Source organism: Oryctolagus cuniculus, chromosome 9 (genome assembly GCF_051225735.1).
Source record: "Oryctolagus cuniculus isolate XC-2025 breed Fujian yellow rabbit chromosome 9, ASM5122573v1, whole genome shotgun sequence".
In the NCBI taxonomy this organism is placed as follows: Eukaryota; Metazoa; Chordata; class Mammalia; order Lagomorpha; family Leporidae; genus Oryctolagus; species Oryctolagus cuniculus.
In genome coordinates this window covers 86234084-86247594 of record NC_142875.1, presented here as the reverse complement: position 1 = coordinate 86247594, position 13511 = coordinate 86234084, and the positions used below count along the sequence as shown (strand labels likewise).

At 41.4% G+C, this 13511-nt stretch overlaps 1 protein-coding gene across 13 annotated transcripts in view; it reads left to right on the top strand.

Moving 5' to 3' along the window:
* The window catches only part of PAN3 (poly(A) specific ribonuclease subunit PAN3), a 153145-nt gene that overhangs the window by 15510 nt on the left and 124124 nt on the right, over positions 1-13511 (top strand). For 11 of the 13 annotated variants that reach the window (XM_051834118.3, XM_008275215.5, XM_089304285.1 and 8 more), the window contains one exon: positions 11553-11674. In XM_051834118.3, coding sequence (XP_051690078.1) covers positions 11553-11674 — 122 coding nt within the window. Of the gene's footprint in view, positions 1-1397; positions 1456-11552; positions 11675-13511 lie in introns of those variants that run through there. The other 2 variants (XM_089304279.1, XM_051834120.3) reach the window with 1 other exon arrangement.

The window sequence follows — 13511 nt, the reverse complement described above, 5'->3', positions numbered from 1 at the left end:
GATATTCTTACAATCTACAAACATGGGAGATTTTTCCATTTTTTTGTGTCTTCTGTTTCTTTAATGTTTTGTAATTCTTATCGCAGAAATCTTTGACATCTTTAGTTAAATTTATTCCAAGGTATTTATTTTTTTTTGTAGCTCTTGTAAATGGGATTGATCTTAGAAGTTCTTTCTCAGGCATGGCAGTGTCTGTATATGTGAAGGTTATTGATTTTTGTGTTAATTTTATATCCTGCCACTTTACCAAACTTTTTTATGAGTTCCAGTAGTCTCTTAGCGGAGTCTTTTGGTTCTCCTATATATAGAATCCTGTCATCTGCAAATAGAGATAATTTGACTTCCTCCTTCCCAGTTTGTATCCATTTGATTTCTTTTTCTTGCCTAATGGCTCTAGCTAAAACTTTCAGGACTATATTGAATAGCAGTAGTGAGAGTGGGATCTCAATGGGAATGCTTACAACTTTTCCCCATGCAATAAGATGCTGGCTGTGGGTTTGTCGTAAGTTGCCTTGATTGTGTTCAGGAATGATCCTTCCGTCCCTATTGAAGGATATTGTGTTTTATCAAATGCTCTCTCTGCGTCTATTGAGATAATCATATGATTTTTGTTCCTCAGTTTGTTAATGTGATGTATCACATTGATTTGTGAATGTTGAACTATCTCTGCATACCAGGAATAAATTTCATTTAGTTTAGGTGAATGATCTTTCTGATGTGTTGTTGGATTCAGTTAGCTAGTACTTTGTTGAGGGTTTTTACATCTGTGTTCATCGGGGAAATGGGTCTGTAGTTCTCTTTTTCTGTTGTACCTTTTTCAGGTTTAGGAATGAAGGTGATTCTGGCCTCATAGAAGGAGGATGGGATGATCCCCTCCCTTTCAGTCATTTTGAATAGCTTGAGAAGAATTGAAATTAGTTCTTCTTTAAATGTCTGGTAGAATTCAGTGGTGAAGCCATCTGGTCCTGCACTTTCTTTGTTGGGAGGGCCTTTATTACTGATTCAATCTCTTTCTGGGTTATTGGTCTGTTTAGGTGTTCTGTGTCTTCATGATTTGAATTTTGGTAGATTGTATGTGTCTAGGAATTTCTCCATTTCTTCTAGATTTTCCAATTTGTTCCATATAGCTCTTTGTAGTAATTTCTGATGATTCTTTTTATTTCTGTGGTATCTGTTACATTTCCTTATTCATCTGATTTTATTGATGTGGATCTTCCCCCTTTTTTTCTTTTTTTGGTTAATTGGGCCAGTGGTATATCAATTTTGTTCATTTTTTTTTTCAAAAAAAACCATTTCACTTATTTTTTGTATTTTTTTTGAGTTTCAATTTTGTTTATTATTTCTGATTATTTCTTTCCTCCTACTAACTTTGGGTTTGGTTTGTTCTTGTTTTTTAGGTCCTTGAGATGCATTGATAGCTCACTTATTTGGTGCCTTTCCAGTTTCTTGATGAAGGTACCAATTGCTATAACCTGCTTTCTTAACACTGCTTTTACTGTATCCCATAGGTTTTGATATGTTGTATTTTTGTCTTTATTCATATTCAGAAATTTTTTTTAATTTCTCTTTTGATTTCTTCTGTGACTCATGGTTCCTTCAGAAGCATGTTGTTCAGTTTCCATGTGTTTGCATGTTTTAAAGATTCTTGAGTTGTTAATTTTCAACTTTCTTCCTTTGAACCATCAAGATTATTAAACAGATTTTTTAAGATTTCATTGTTTTATGCAACTCCTCATTGAAGTTTGCAACGGAGATGGTATATTCTGATTTTATAATTGATGATGTAATCTCCATTTTATGAAAATGTAGCTCAAAACTTTGCGGCTATTAAGTGGCAGAGTTGAAACTCAAACTGAACACCCTTTAGGAAAGGTTAGCATAGAACAGTTTGTTGAGAGCCTGCTAATCACATTAAGAGGTTTGGATTTCATCCCTTTGGGTATGCATCACCAACATCTTGTTTGTGATGTACTTGTTAGCAGAGGAATACTCACCAGTTTTCGCTGGGCACTTTTTGTAAAATGTCTTCTATGAAACTAGTTCCTCAAGATTCAGCATATAGAAAGGGTTTCCTGGTCAAGTAAGTTTGAGAAATTCTCTGTCTCCATTTTGGATAGGCTCACCTCAATTTTATATGCAGATTCTGGTAAGTTATGCAGAAAAGAAGTTGATTTACTCCTCTCCCTCTCACCCCGCCCCGGCCCACACCTTTTGCACAATTATTGGAACCCAGAGAAACCTTTTGGGGTAACACTGATCTAGTGTGATGTTGTTGGAGAATTAATTTCATTTCCTTAAGAGGGGGTAAGAGTGAAGGTAAAGGAGAATAGCTGTGAGATTTTTTTTTTTATTCTTTTTAAAATAGGTTATTGATATGTTCATATATTTGGTATTTGGGGTAACTGCTGACAGATGTAGAAGTTCTTATTCTTTCCTTTCCATACTGTCATATCCTTTGGTCCAAAGTTTGAATGTGTTGTAATCATTTGAAAATGGAAAAGTTGATATTTTGTCTCTTGATTTATACTTCTCTTTTAAAAACTGAAAGTCAAATTAGAGCAGGACAAGATTGCTTTAATATTCCAGTTGTACCACTTGCTAACTTTGTAGCATTGGGCAGGCTATCTAATCTCTCTGAATCAGTTTGCTTAGCCATAAAATAAAAAGAATATCAGTTTTGCCTCAGTTGTTATTCAGATGGAGATTCATATCTGCCTAATAATTAGCCAATTGATTATAATCCCATAATGTTTTAGTTTTTTTTTTTTTTTAAAGATTTGATTATTTATTTGAGAGAGAGTTACAGAGAGAGGGAGAAAGAGAGTGAGTTCTTCCATCCCTTGGTTCACTCCCTAAATGGCTGCAACAGCCAGAGTTGAGGCAGTCCGAAGCCAGGATTCAGGAGCTTCTTCTTGGTCTGCCTTGTGAGTGCAGGGGCCCAAGCACTTGGGCCATCTTGTACTGCTTTCCCAGACCATAAGCAGGAAGCTGGATCAGAAGAGGAACAGCTGAGACATACACCAGGCCCATATTAGATGCAGGCGATGCCTTAGCCTGCTGTACCACAGCTCTGGCCCCAGTGTCTTAGTCTTTTCTGCAGCTATAACAATATTACCTGATAAAAATATTTATTTCTCATAGTTCTGGAGGCTAGGAAAGTCTTTACCACCAAGATGTGGGTACATTTGGTATCTGGTGAGGGCTGGTTTCTTTGCTTGAAGGCAAAACCATGCTACTGTGTTCTCACATGGTGGAAGGGAAGGACAGTTCCTTTGTCTTTTTCTTTCTTTCTTTTTTTTTTTTTTTAGGGTACTAAGACCATTCATAAGGGTTTTCTGGTCTTGTGACCTTATCTACCTACTGAAAGCCTGACCTCTTAGTACTATCACATTGTTATTAAATAAGCTTCAACATAGGTATTTGGGGGGAGACATTGAGACCATAGCATTCTGCCCTTGACCCTCTTCCCATCCCCCAATGCATTTCCTTCTCATTCCTAAAATACATTCATTCCACCTTAAGGGCCCTCAAAGTTTTAACTCATTCCAGCACCAATAAAAAATTTCAAAGTCCAGAGTCTCATCAAAATCAGATATGGATGAGACTCAAGGTATGATTCAACCTAGGGCAAGTTGCTTTCCAGCTGTCAGCCTATGAAATCAAACAGTTTATGTGTACCTAAAATACAGTGATGGGACAGGCATGGCATAAACATTTCCATTCCAAAAGGCAAAGGGGATAAAAGGATTCAGATAGATCCAAAACCCAACAGGCAAACAACATTAACTCTTGATGCTTGAGAATGAAAGATCTTCTCTAATAGTCAACTTCATTGCTATTTTATAAAGCTGGACTAGTTATTTTATGAAGGAAAAGGATTTATTAAAATCAGACTCTTGGAAGTCTTTTAAGAGTGAGGGTTAGGGCCAGTGCTGTGGCACAGCGGGTAAAGATGCCGCCTGCAGTGCTGGCATCCCATATGGGCGCTGGTTCACGTTTCGGCTGCTTCACTTCCGATCCAGCTCTCTGCTATGGCCTGGGAAAGCAGTGGAAGACGGCCCAAGTCCTTGGGCCCCTGCACCCGTGTGGGAAATCCAGAGGAAGCTCCTTGTTCCTGCCATTGGATTGGCGCAGCTCCTGCCTTTGCGGCCAACTGGAGAGTGAACCAGCAGGTTGAAGACCTCTCTGTCTGCCTCTCCTTCTCTCTCTGTGTAACTCTGACTTACAAATAAATAAATAAATCTTTAAAAAAAAGAGTGAGGTGTTGCCTTCCTATCAAGGGCCTCTCAAGCTGCATCACAGTGTGGTAGAGAAATAGAAAGGGAGCCAGCTGGCTGCAGCAGAGGCCAAGCATACAGCGTATCCTTTTGTTAAAATAAGCTTCTTTGGTAAGAATTAACTCAGTCCTGCATGAACCACCTCAGTCTTTTTGGAGGACAGTGACTCTATGATCTAGTGACCATTTACTAGGTCAGTGTCTTAAAAGATTCTACCACCTCAACACTGTGACATCGGGGACCAAACTTCTAGCACATGAAGTTTTTTTTTTTTTTTTTTTTTTTTTTTAAGATGTATTTATTTATTTGAAAGGCAGAGTTGGAGAGAGAGGGAGAGACAGAAATGTACCATCTGCTGGGTCACTCCCCAAATGGCCACAACAGCTGGAGCTGGGTGGATCTGAAGCCAGGAGCTGGAGCTTCTGGGTTTCCCACGTGAGTGCATGGGCCCAAGCACTTGGGCCATCTTCCCCTGCTTTCCTAGGTGCATTAGCAGGCAGCTGGATTGGAGATGAAGCAGCTGGGACTCATAGGATGCAAGCTCCACCAGAGGTAGAGCCACAGGAACTTTAAGGGGACACATCCAAACCATAGCATCGTCTTTGAATTCGGTATTCTGCCTTCTGGACACACTGAGATGGAGTGTTAGTCCTCATAACTTCTGGAGACCCTGCCCCCATGACTTTTGCTGGGTTTAGCCTGGCTCATGCTGTAGCTCTCACAGTTTGGTATGAGTGCCTCTGATTCTTCAAGGCTTGTACTGCACTCTGCCAGTTCTGGAATCATAGGGTTTGCTCTGCTCTCATGTCAACATCTGTATCAGACATCTGTGCTAGGGAGGATTCTGTAGCAACCCAGACGCCACAGCTCTGTTTTGCATTGCCTGTGGCTTGGTGGGTAAAGCTGCCACCTGCCATGCCGGCATCCCATATGGACAGGGGTTGAGTCCAGGCTGCTCCACTTCCAATCCAGCTCTCTGCTGTGGCCTAGAAGAACCTCCTTGCTCCTAGCTTCGGATCAACTCAGCTCTGGCTGTTGCAGCCATCTCGGGAGTGAATCACTGGATGGAAGATCTTTTTGCCCCTCCGCTCTGCCTCTCTGTAACTCTGCCTTTCAAACAAATAAATCTTCTAAAAAATCCTTTGAAATCTAGACTGGAGAAACTATGCCTCTGCAACTCATACTCAGAGGTGGCACTATGTGGATGCCATCAAGGTTTACCATTTGTCCCTCAAGAACAGTAACCTGAGGTGCACTTGGGCACCCTTGAGCTACAGCTAGGGCAACCAAGGAGTGCTACTGGGAAATGCTTTGGGCAGAGACTTGAGGCAGTCCTGGGCAGTGAGTGCTGAAGTCCTGTGGTAACCCTGTGCTCATCCCTTGAAAGGATTCTTTTTTTTTTTTTTTTGACAGGCATAGTGAGAGAGAGAGAGAGAGACTTAAAGGTCTTCCTTTTTCTGTTGGTTCACTCCCCAAGTGGCCGCTACAGCTGGCGCATTGTGGCCGGCGCGCTGCGCCGATCCAAAGCCAGTAGCCAGGTGCTTCCTCCTGGTCTCCCATGTGGGTGCAGGGCCCAAGGACCTGGGCCATCCTCCACTGCACTCCCTGGCCATAGCAGAGAGCTGGACTGGATGAGGAGCAACTGGGACAGAATCTGGTGCCCCAACCGGGACTAGAACCCGGGGTGCCGGTGCTGCAGGTGGAGGATTAGCCTAGTGAGCCGTGGCGCCGGCCTGAAAGGATTCTTGCCTCAAGATCCTGACATTCTGGGGCAATGATGGAAATGGCAGCCCTGAAGATACCTGAAAAGGTACCATTGTTCCATTGTCTATCTGTTATTCTCTTTATCAAACACCCTTGGCTGTACTTTGATAATTCTCTCCTAGACACACCTCTGTAGTCTTTTTTTTTTTTTTTTTTTAAGATTTTTTAATTTATTTGAAAGAGTTGCACAAAGAGAAGGAAGCAGAAAGAGAGAGAGGTCTTCCATCCATTGGTTCACTCCCCAAATGGCTGCAGTGGCCAGAGCTGGGCCAATCCAAAGCCAGGAGCTTCTTCTGGGTGTCCCAAGCAGGTGCAGGGACCCAAGGACTTGGGTCATTTTCCACTGCTGTCCCATGCCATAACAGAGAGCTGGATCAGAAGTAGAGCAGCCGGGACTCAAACCGGTGCCCATATGGGATGCCGGCACCGCAGACGGCAGCTTTACCCACTATACCACAGTGCTGGCCCCCCTCTTTAGTCTTTACAAAAGACTAGTCAGGCTGAGAATTTTTCAAATCTTTAAATTCTGTGGGTGCTGTGGTTTGGCAGGCTGCCCACAGTGCCAGTATCCTATATGGGTGTCGGTTCAATTTCCGTCTGATCCACTTTTGATCCAGCTCTCTGCTATGGCCTGGACCTCTGCACCTGCAAGGGAGACCAGGAAGAAGTTCCACGCTCCTGGATTCAGATCGGCTCAGCTCTGGTTGTTACACCATTTTGGGAGAGAACGAGCTGTTGGAAGACCAACCCCCCTTTCTGTGCTTCTGTAACTCTGCCTTTGAAATAAATAAGTCTTAAAAAAATTCTGCCTCCCTTTTTTATTATAAGTTTCATTTTCTGTTTTTTTTTTTCTTTAAAGATTTATTTATTTGAATAATTGGAGAGAGAGGGAGAGAGTTCTTTCATCCACTGGTTCACTGCCCAGATGGTTGCAACAGCTGGATCTGGGCCAGACTGAAGCCAGGAGCCTAGGAGCTTTCAACTGGGTCTTGCACATGGGCATGGGAGCCCAAATACTTGGGCAGCTTCCCCTGCTTCTCCTAGGCCATTAATGGGCAGCTGGGTTGAAAGTGGAGCAGCCAGGATGTGACTGATCCTCTTCACCACAATGGCAGCCCCTAAATATCATTTTTAATTCATTCTTCTCATAAAGAGAATCCATGCAACAACTTCAAATCTTAGAGATTTCCACCAAATATGCTAGTTCATTTATGAGAAGTTCTGTCACCACAGAACACTAAGACAGACACAGTTGAGTAAGTTTATTGTCACTTTATTTTTTTAAAGATTTATTTATTTGAGAGGTCGAGTTATAGACAGAGGAAGAGAGAGAGAGAGAGAGAGGTCTTCCATCCACTGGTTCACTCCCCAGATGGCTGCTAACGGCTGGAGCTGTGCTGATCCAAAGCCAGGAGGCGGGAGCTTCTTCTGGGTCTCCCATGTGGGTGCAGGAACCCAAGCGCTTGGGCCATCTTCTACTGCTTTCCCAGGCCATAGCAGAGAGCTGGATTGGAAGTGGAGCAAGGCAGCAGCTTTACCCACTAAGCCATGGCGCTGGTCCCCATTGTCACTTTTATAACAGTGATGTCCTCTCTGCTAGTTTCTAATACATGTTTCTCATTTTTGCCTAAGACTTCATCAGAACAGCCTTTACTATACATTTGTACCAACATTTTGACCCCCACCACTTAAATAATCTCTGAGAAAGTCTGTGACTTTTCTCTATAGCTATTTTCTTCTGAGTTCTCAGCAGGATTGCTTTTTAGGGTCTGGCCTCTACTCGTTTTTCAGTCCAAAGCTGCTTCCACATTTTTAGGTATTTGTTATGACAATACGCCACTTAGTGGTACCAGTTTCTTATCTTTATAAAGAACAGAATTTATTTCGCACAACTGGAAGAGTAAGAAATTTATGATCAAGGCATTTGTAGATTTTTTGTGGGGATAGAGAACCCTGGATTACAGTTTGCCGAGCAACATAGCCCCAGCTAGCTTTAGTCCAGGTTCTCGTCTTTCCATGTGTAAGAATACAACTGGGAGATGCAGATAGAGGTGAATAAAAAAGCAGGATTTATTGAAAGGTAGATTGATAGTACACACTTAAAACACGAGTGCAGGGAACCTCATAAGGGAGAATTTCCTCTACCCAGGCTGGAGTCTTTTTTATAGGATGGGCATTAGCAGTCTTTAGTTCCTTGTCCCTCACTGATTCTCTGCCTAGCCCTTATCAGGTTCCTTGTTTGAGGAGAGCCGCGCTCTGCTTCATGATGGTGCGTTTTGGCTTACCTATTAAGTAAAGTAATACGCTGACCATTAGTAGTTAAATTCTAATATGTTTACTAAACATTCTGTTGCATTGGTTTGTATAAAATATAAAGAAAAGAGAAAATTGGGTTTGAAATGAAAGGTAAAAAACATTTGGAATAATAAACATTTGAGACAAAAAGCTTTGGAAGTAAAAATGCTGTTACACGAAATTTTGAGTCTGGAGTTGTAGTGATTGATCTGTTTTATTAGCAGAAGAATAAAGAGTGGATGCCATAAGGGTTTTGGTGGAATAGAGGGACTTCTCTCCTCTATTGGATATTATTGTATCATTATTCTCAAAATAATTACTAGAAAAGTCAAAAGAGAAAAGATTAAACCTCTTCCTTTCAATCAACTAAGTAACCCCAGATTAACATTTTGGCATATTTCTTCAGTCTTATTTTCTGTGTGTATATATCTGGAATCCCACATCGTTATCATAGTATAAATAAAATGTAGGGGCGCCGGATTCTGTCCCGGTTGCCCTTCTTCCAGGCCAGCTCTCTGCTGTGGCCAGGGAGTGCAGTGGAGGACGGCCCAAGTACTTGGGCCCTGACCCCATGGGAGACCAGGATGGCTCCTGCCATCGGATCAGCGCGGTGCGCCAGCTGCAGCGTGCCGGCCGTGGCGGCCATTGGAGGGTGAACCAAGGGCAAAGGAAGACCTTTCTGTCTCTCTCTCTTTCGCTGTCCACTCTGCCTGTCAAAATAAATAAATAAATAAATAAAAATAAATAAATAAAATGTATTTCTTTTTCACATTTTAAATTGTTATTATACTTAAAATGAATAAAAATAAAAATAGCTCCTGTTTTCTCTCTCCTGTACTCCTATACATCTGACAACAAATGTGTGGATTTTTCCTCCCCTATCACCTAGGTGTCCTCCAATTCAGTTATGACACTACTTGGAGTTAGTATGAACCTCTTAGGTTAAGGGCTCAGTATCAAAAGATTGCCCCCAACTTTAGATGCTAGTTGCAAATAATGGGTCCCCAGGTTATAACACATTTCTCTGCCTTGCTGTATATTGGTGGTTCCCATGATTCCCTCTTCAGGTTTGGTAATTTACAAGATAGACCATAGAACTAGGGAAGCAAGTTTACTGGTTTATTATAAGGGAGGATGAATAACCAGAAGAAGAGGTAGGTAAACTGTAGTCTCCATGAGTCCTGAGCATAGGAACTTCTGTCCCTTGGAGTTGGATGTGCCGCTCTTTGTTTTTGGATGTATTTATCACGCACCACAAGCCTGGCCTCCTAGGTCAGGGGTTTTTATGGAGTCTTTTAGGTATGATTGATTATTAACTTAATCTCCAGCCCTTCTCCACTACCTGGAAGACAAGTGGGCTCAATGTTCCAAGTCTGTAATCATGGCATGGTTTTCTGGTGACCATTCCTTATCTAGAAACTCACCAAGAATCACTTCAGTAGAACAGAAACTGCTTCTATTACCCATGAAATTCCTAGAAATTTAGGAGGAGGCCTGTATCAGGCATGGCGTCAAAGACCAAGTATTAGAACAAAAATTGCTCCTGGTATCCTATCACTTAGGAAGTTACAGGGGTTTTAGGGGACCTTTGCTAGGAGCTTGAGTCAAAAATAAACTACATAGTTCTTTCACATCGCAGACACTATTAATCTCATCCTTAGTTCCTACCATGTTTTATCATGGAAAAATTAAACTTCCATAACAGTAGAGGGTAGTATGATCCTCTGTTACCCAGATATCAACAGTGCTCTCAGTTTTTGTTTTTCTTTGTTGAAATATTTTATTTTAGAGGCAGAATTATAGAGAGACAGACTCAGCTGGTTCACTCTCCGGATAGCCACATTGTGGGGGGGGGGCCGTGACAGGCCAAAGACAGGAGCCAGGAGCTTCATCCAGGTCTTCCTTGTGGGTGCCGGGGCCCAAGGACTCCGGTCATTCTCAACTGCTTTGCCAAGTAGATTAGCAGAGAGCTGAATCAAAAGGGGAGCAGCTGGGACCTGAACTGGTGCCCATACGGGACGCCGCTGTTGCAGGCGATGATTTAACCCTCATACAATACCGGCCCCTTGTTAGAATATGTTAAACAATTCTAGATATTAATTGCTAAGATCTTTAGTTCTTTCATAATAGTTCCTCAACCAGTATATTGGAAGTTACTTATTCTGTTGTTGGACATTTCACATTGTTTTTGATTTCTTATTAAATGAATACTTTTAATTTTTATGCATATATCAACCTGTATAAATTTGTCTAATAAAATTTGTATAAAAGTTGTATATAAATATTCAGGGCTTTGGATTATTTTCTTTACCCACATGTGGAGTTGTAATCACTAATTTAAGATATAAGTTATTAAACAATAATGTTTCTGTAGTTATAAAATTAGTACATTTTCATTGTGAATATTTTGGGAAATAAAACTCAATGAAGAGCATAAAATTACCTCAGATTGTTTTCCAGGGATACCCTGCATCCTTTTGTGAGCATTTTTCCAAGCTTGCTTCTTTGTAGGGAGGTATAGGGTCTTCTCAGTGGCTTTGCTCAGTGAAGGGCAGAGCTACAGCTCAGCTTCTAGGTGAGGGATAAGGCTCTGTACTTAGCCAACAGTACTCAACCATCCCAGTACTCAGTAGCATCTGAAACAAATTGTCCAATACTTTGTTGACAAGAGTACAAGCCCTACTAGCTTTATAAACCTATATTATCCTGTCCAGAAAGTAGTAGACAGCTGTCAGTGTTCCTGGACTCTGTCTCCTTGTTACTGCTGCAGAATTTTCCTCCCCAAATTATGAGTTAGAATGAGACTTCTGGTCTCTGTCAAAAAGGGTCTTGTGAGAACCAATCTAGAGAAGTTCACCTCTGTTTAACATAGAATGATTCACAGGAGAAATTGCAGTGGTTTATATTCTCCTGTTCCTTTGTTGAAGAGAACTGGATTGAAAGCTAGAAATGCAAGAGTGGATTCTTTTGTATTGTGCTTGGTGGCTATTAGCTGATTAATACAAAATAAATTACTATTTCTGTGGGTAGAAATTGTCAACTTTAACATGGTTTAATTTTTAGAACTTAGCCAATTTTATTTGAATTCTTTTAATTATGAACTGGTAAATAAAAGTGTTCAGGGATTTGAGATGTTAAACTTATTAAGAATACAAAAATTTGTGTTTTGTCCTTTTGAATAATTTTAAATACTTGGATTTTTTTCTTCTCTTTCAGTTCCTGGAATGGATGGAAGTGCTTTAACTGATTCAAGTATCACAGATTCCTATTTCAGCACCAGCTTTATTGGAGTCAATGGATTTGGAAGCCCTGTAGAAACAAAATATCCCTTGATGCAGGTATCCTTAGTATGAATTTATATTGCACGACACACTGAAGTTTATTCTGGGGCTGCAGATTATCTGGAGTCCTCGTTTATTCCTAAATTTGTTGAGTGGGAGGTGAGAGTTTAGGTGATGAGGTGTGTGAAGTATAGGTAAGCCATTTCCTATAGAGTTAGAATCAGTGGGAGGCTGTAGGTATTGTGGTTTGGAAGATGAGCCTGGGGTGTGTAGTGGGAAGATAAAGACTTGTTCCACTCTTTGTATTTTGTATGTATATTTTGGTAGTAGTTAACAATTTTAAATTTTATTTCTTTTAATTAGTAGAGTTGGTGGGGAGAAAGAGAAAATGAGAATGAGAACAAAAACATCCTTCTGCTGGTAAAAGGCCCAAGCCCAGAGCCAGGAACTGAGCTCTTACCTACTGCCTCTTGGGCTCTACATTACTAGGAAGCTGGAATAGGGAATCTAAGTCAGGACTTGAACCCAGGCACTCCCATATGGGATGTGTGTATATTAACTGGTATCTCAGATATGGAATGCCTGCCCCTTAATGTGATTTTGGAGTAGATAATACATGTATGTGTTATGAAAGGTCTGAATTACAAATCAGTCTCTACTACCAGATCATCACCCATTCTTTTAACCTTAGAGGCAGCTACCATTGCTAGTTAACCAATTTCCTATGTGTCCTTAAGAATATTCTTTATATTTAGAGGCATCTTGCTAGCTTTATTTTATTTAATGTTTATAGTGTTAAATTTATTTTATTACTTCTTAAAAAGATTTATGTATATTTTTATTTGAAAGGTAGAGTTACAGAGAGTGAGAATCAAATCTTCCATCTGCTGGTTCACTCTCTGGATGGCCACAGTGGCTACGGCTGTGCCAGGCTGCAGCCAGGAGCCAGGAGCTCCTTCTGAGTCTCCCACATGGGTGTAGGGGCCCAGATGCTTGGGCTGTCCTCTACTGCTTTCCCAGGCACAGTAGAGAGATGTTTCTTTCAGGAAAGAAACATCTATGACATGAACCAGTGCCCATATGGGATGCTGGCATCACAGATGGCGGCTTTACCTGCTACGCCACAACGCCGGCCCCTAAAGTGTTAAATTTAAAGCCATGGTACTTGAGAGATCTTGTATGTTAAAGATGTCTTTGAATTTTTTTTTACCCATTTTATTTTTACCTATTTGCTTTTTCTTTGTTTATCTGCATGTAATATTGAGGATTTTTTTGTTCACATTTTTGTAGATTGATGTGGCAAGAATTTGAAAAATTAGAAAATTTCTAGTGTTACTAATTGGAAAATTGGCATATACCAACAGTGAAGGCAGTGTATTGTCTTTTTTTTAATGATTTATTTATTTACTCGAAAGAGTTACACAGAGAAGGAGAGGCAGAGAGAGAGAGAGGTCTTCCATCTGCTGGTTATTATTTTTTTTTTTCCGTCTTTTTTTTTTTTTTTTTTTTTTGACAGGCAGAGTGGACAGTGAGAGAGAGAGACAGAGAGAAAGGTCTTCCTTTGCCCTTGGTTCACCCTCCAATGGCCGCCGCTGCAGCCGGCGCACCGCGCTGATCCGATGGCAGGAGCCAGGAGCCAGGTGCTTTTCCTGGTCTCCCATGGGGTGCAGGGCCCAAGCACCTGGGCCATCCTCCACTGCACTCCCTGGCCACAGCAGAGAGCTGGCCTGGAAGAGGGGCAACCGGGACAGAATCCGGCGCCCCAACCGGGACTAGAACCCGGTGTGCCGGCGCCGCTAGGCGGAGGATTAGCCTAGTGAGCCGCGGTGCCGGCCCTGCTGGTTATTATTATTGGTTATTATTCCTAGCTGGCTGCAATGGCTGAAGCTGCACT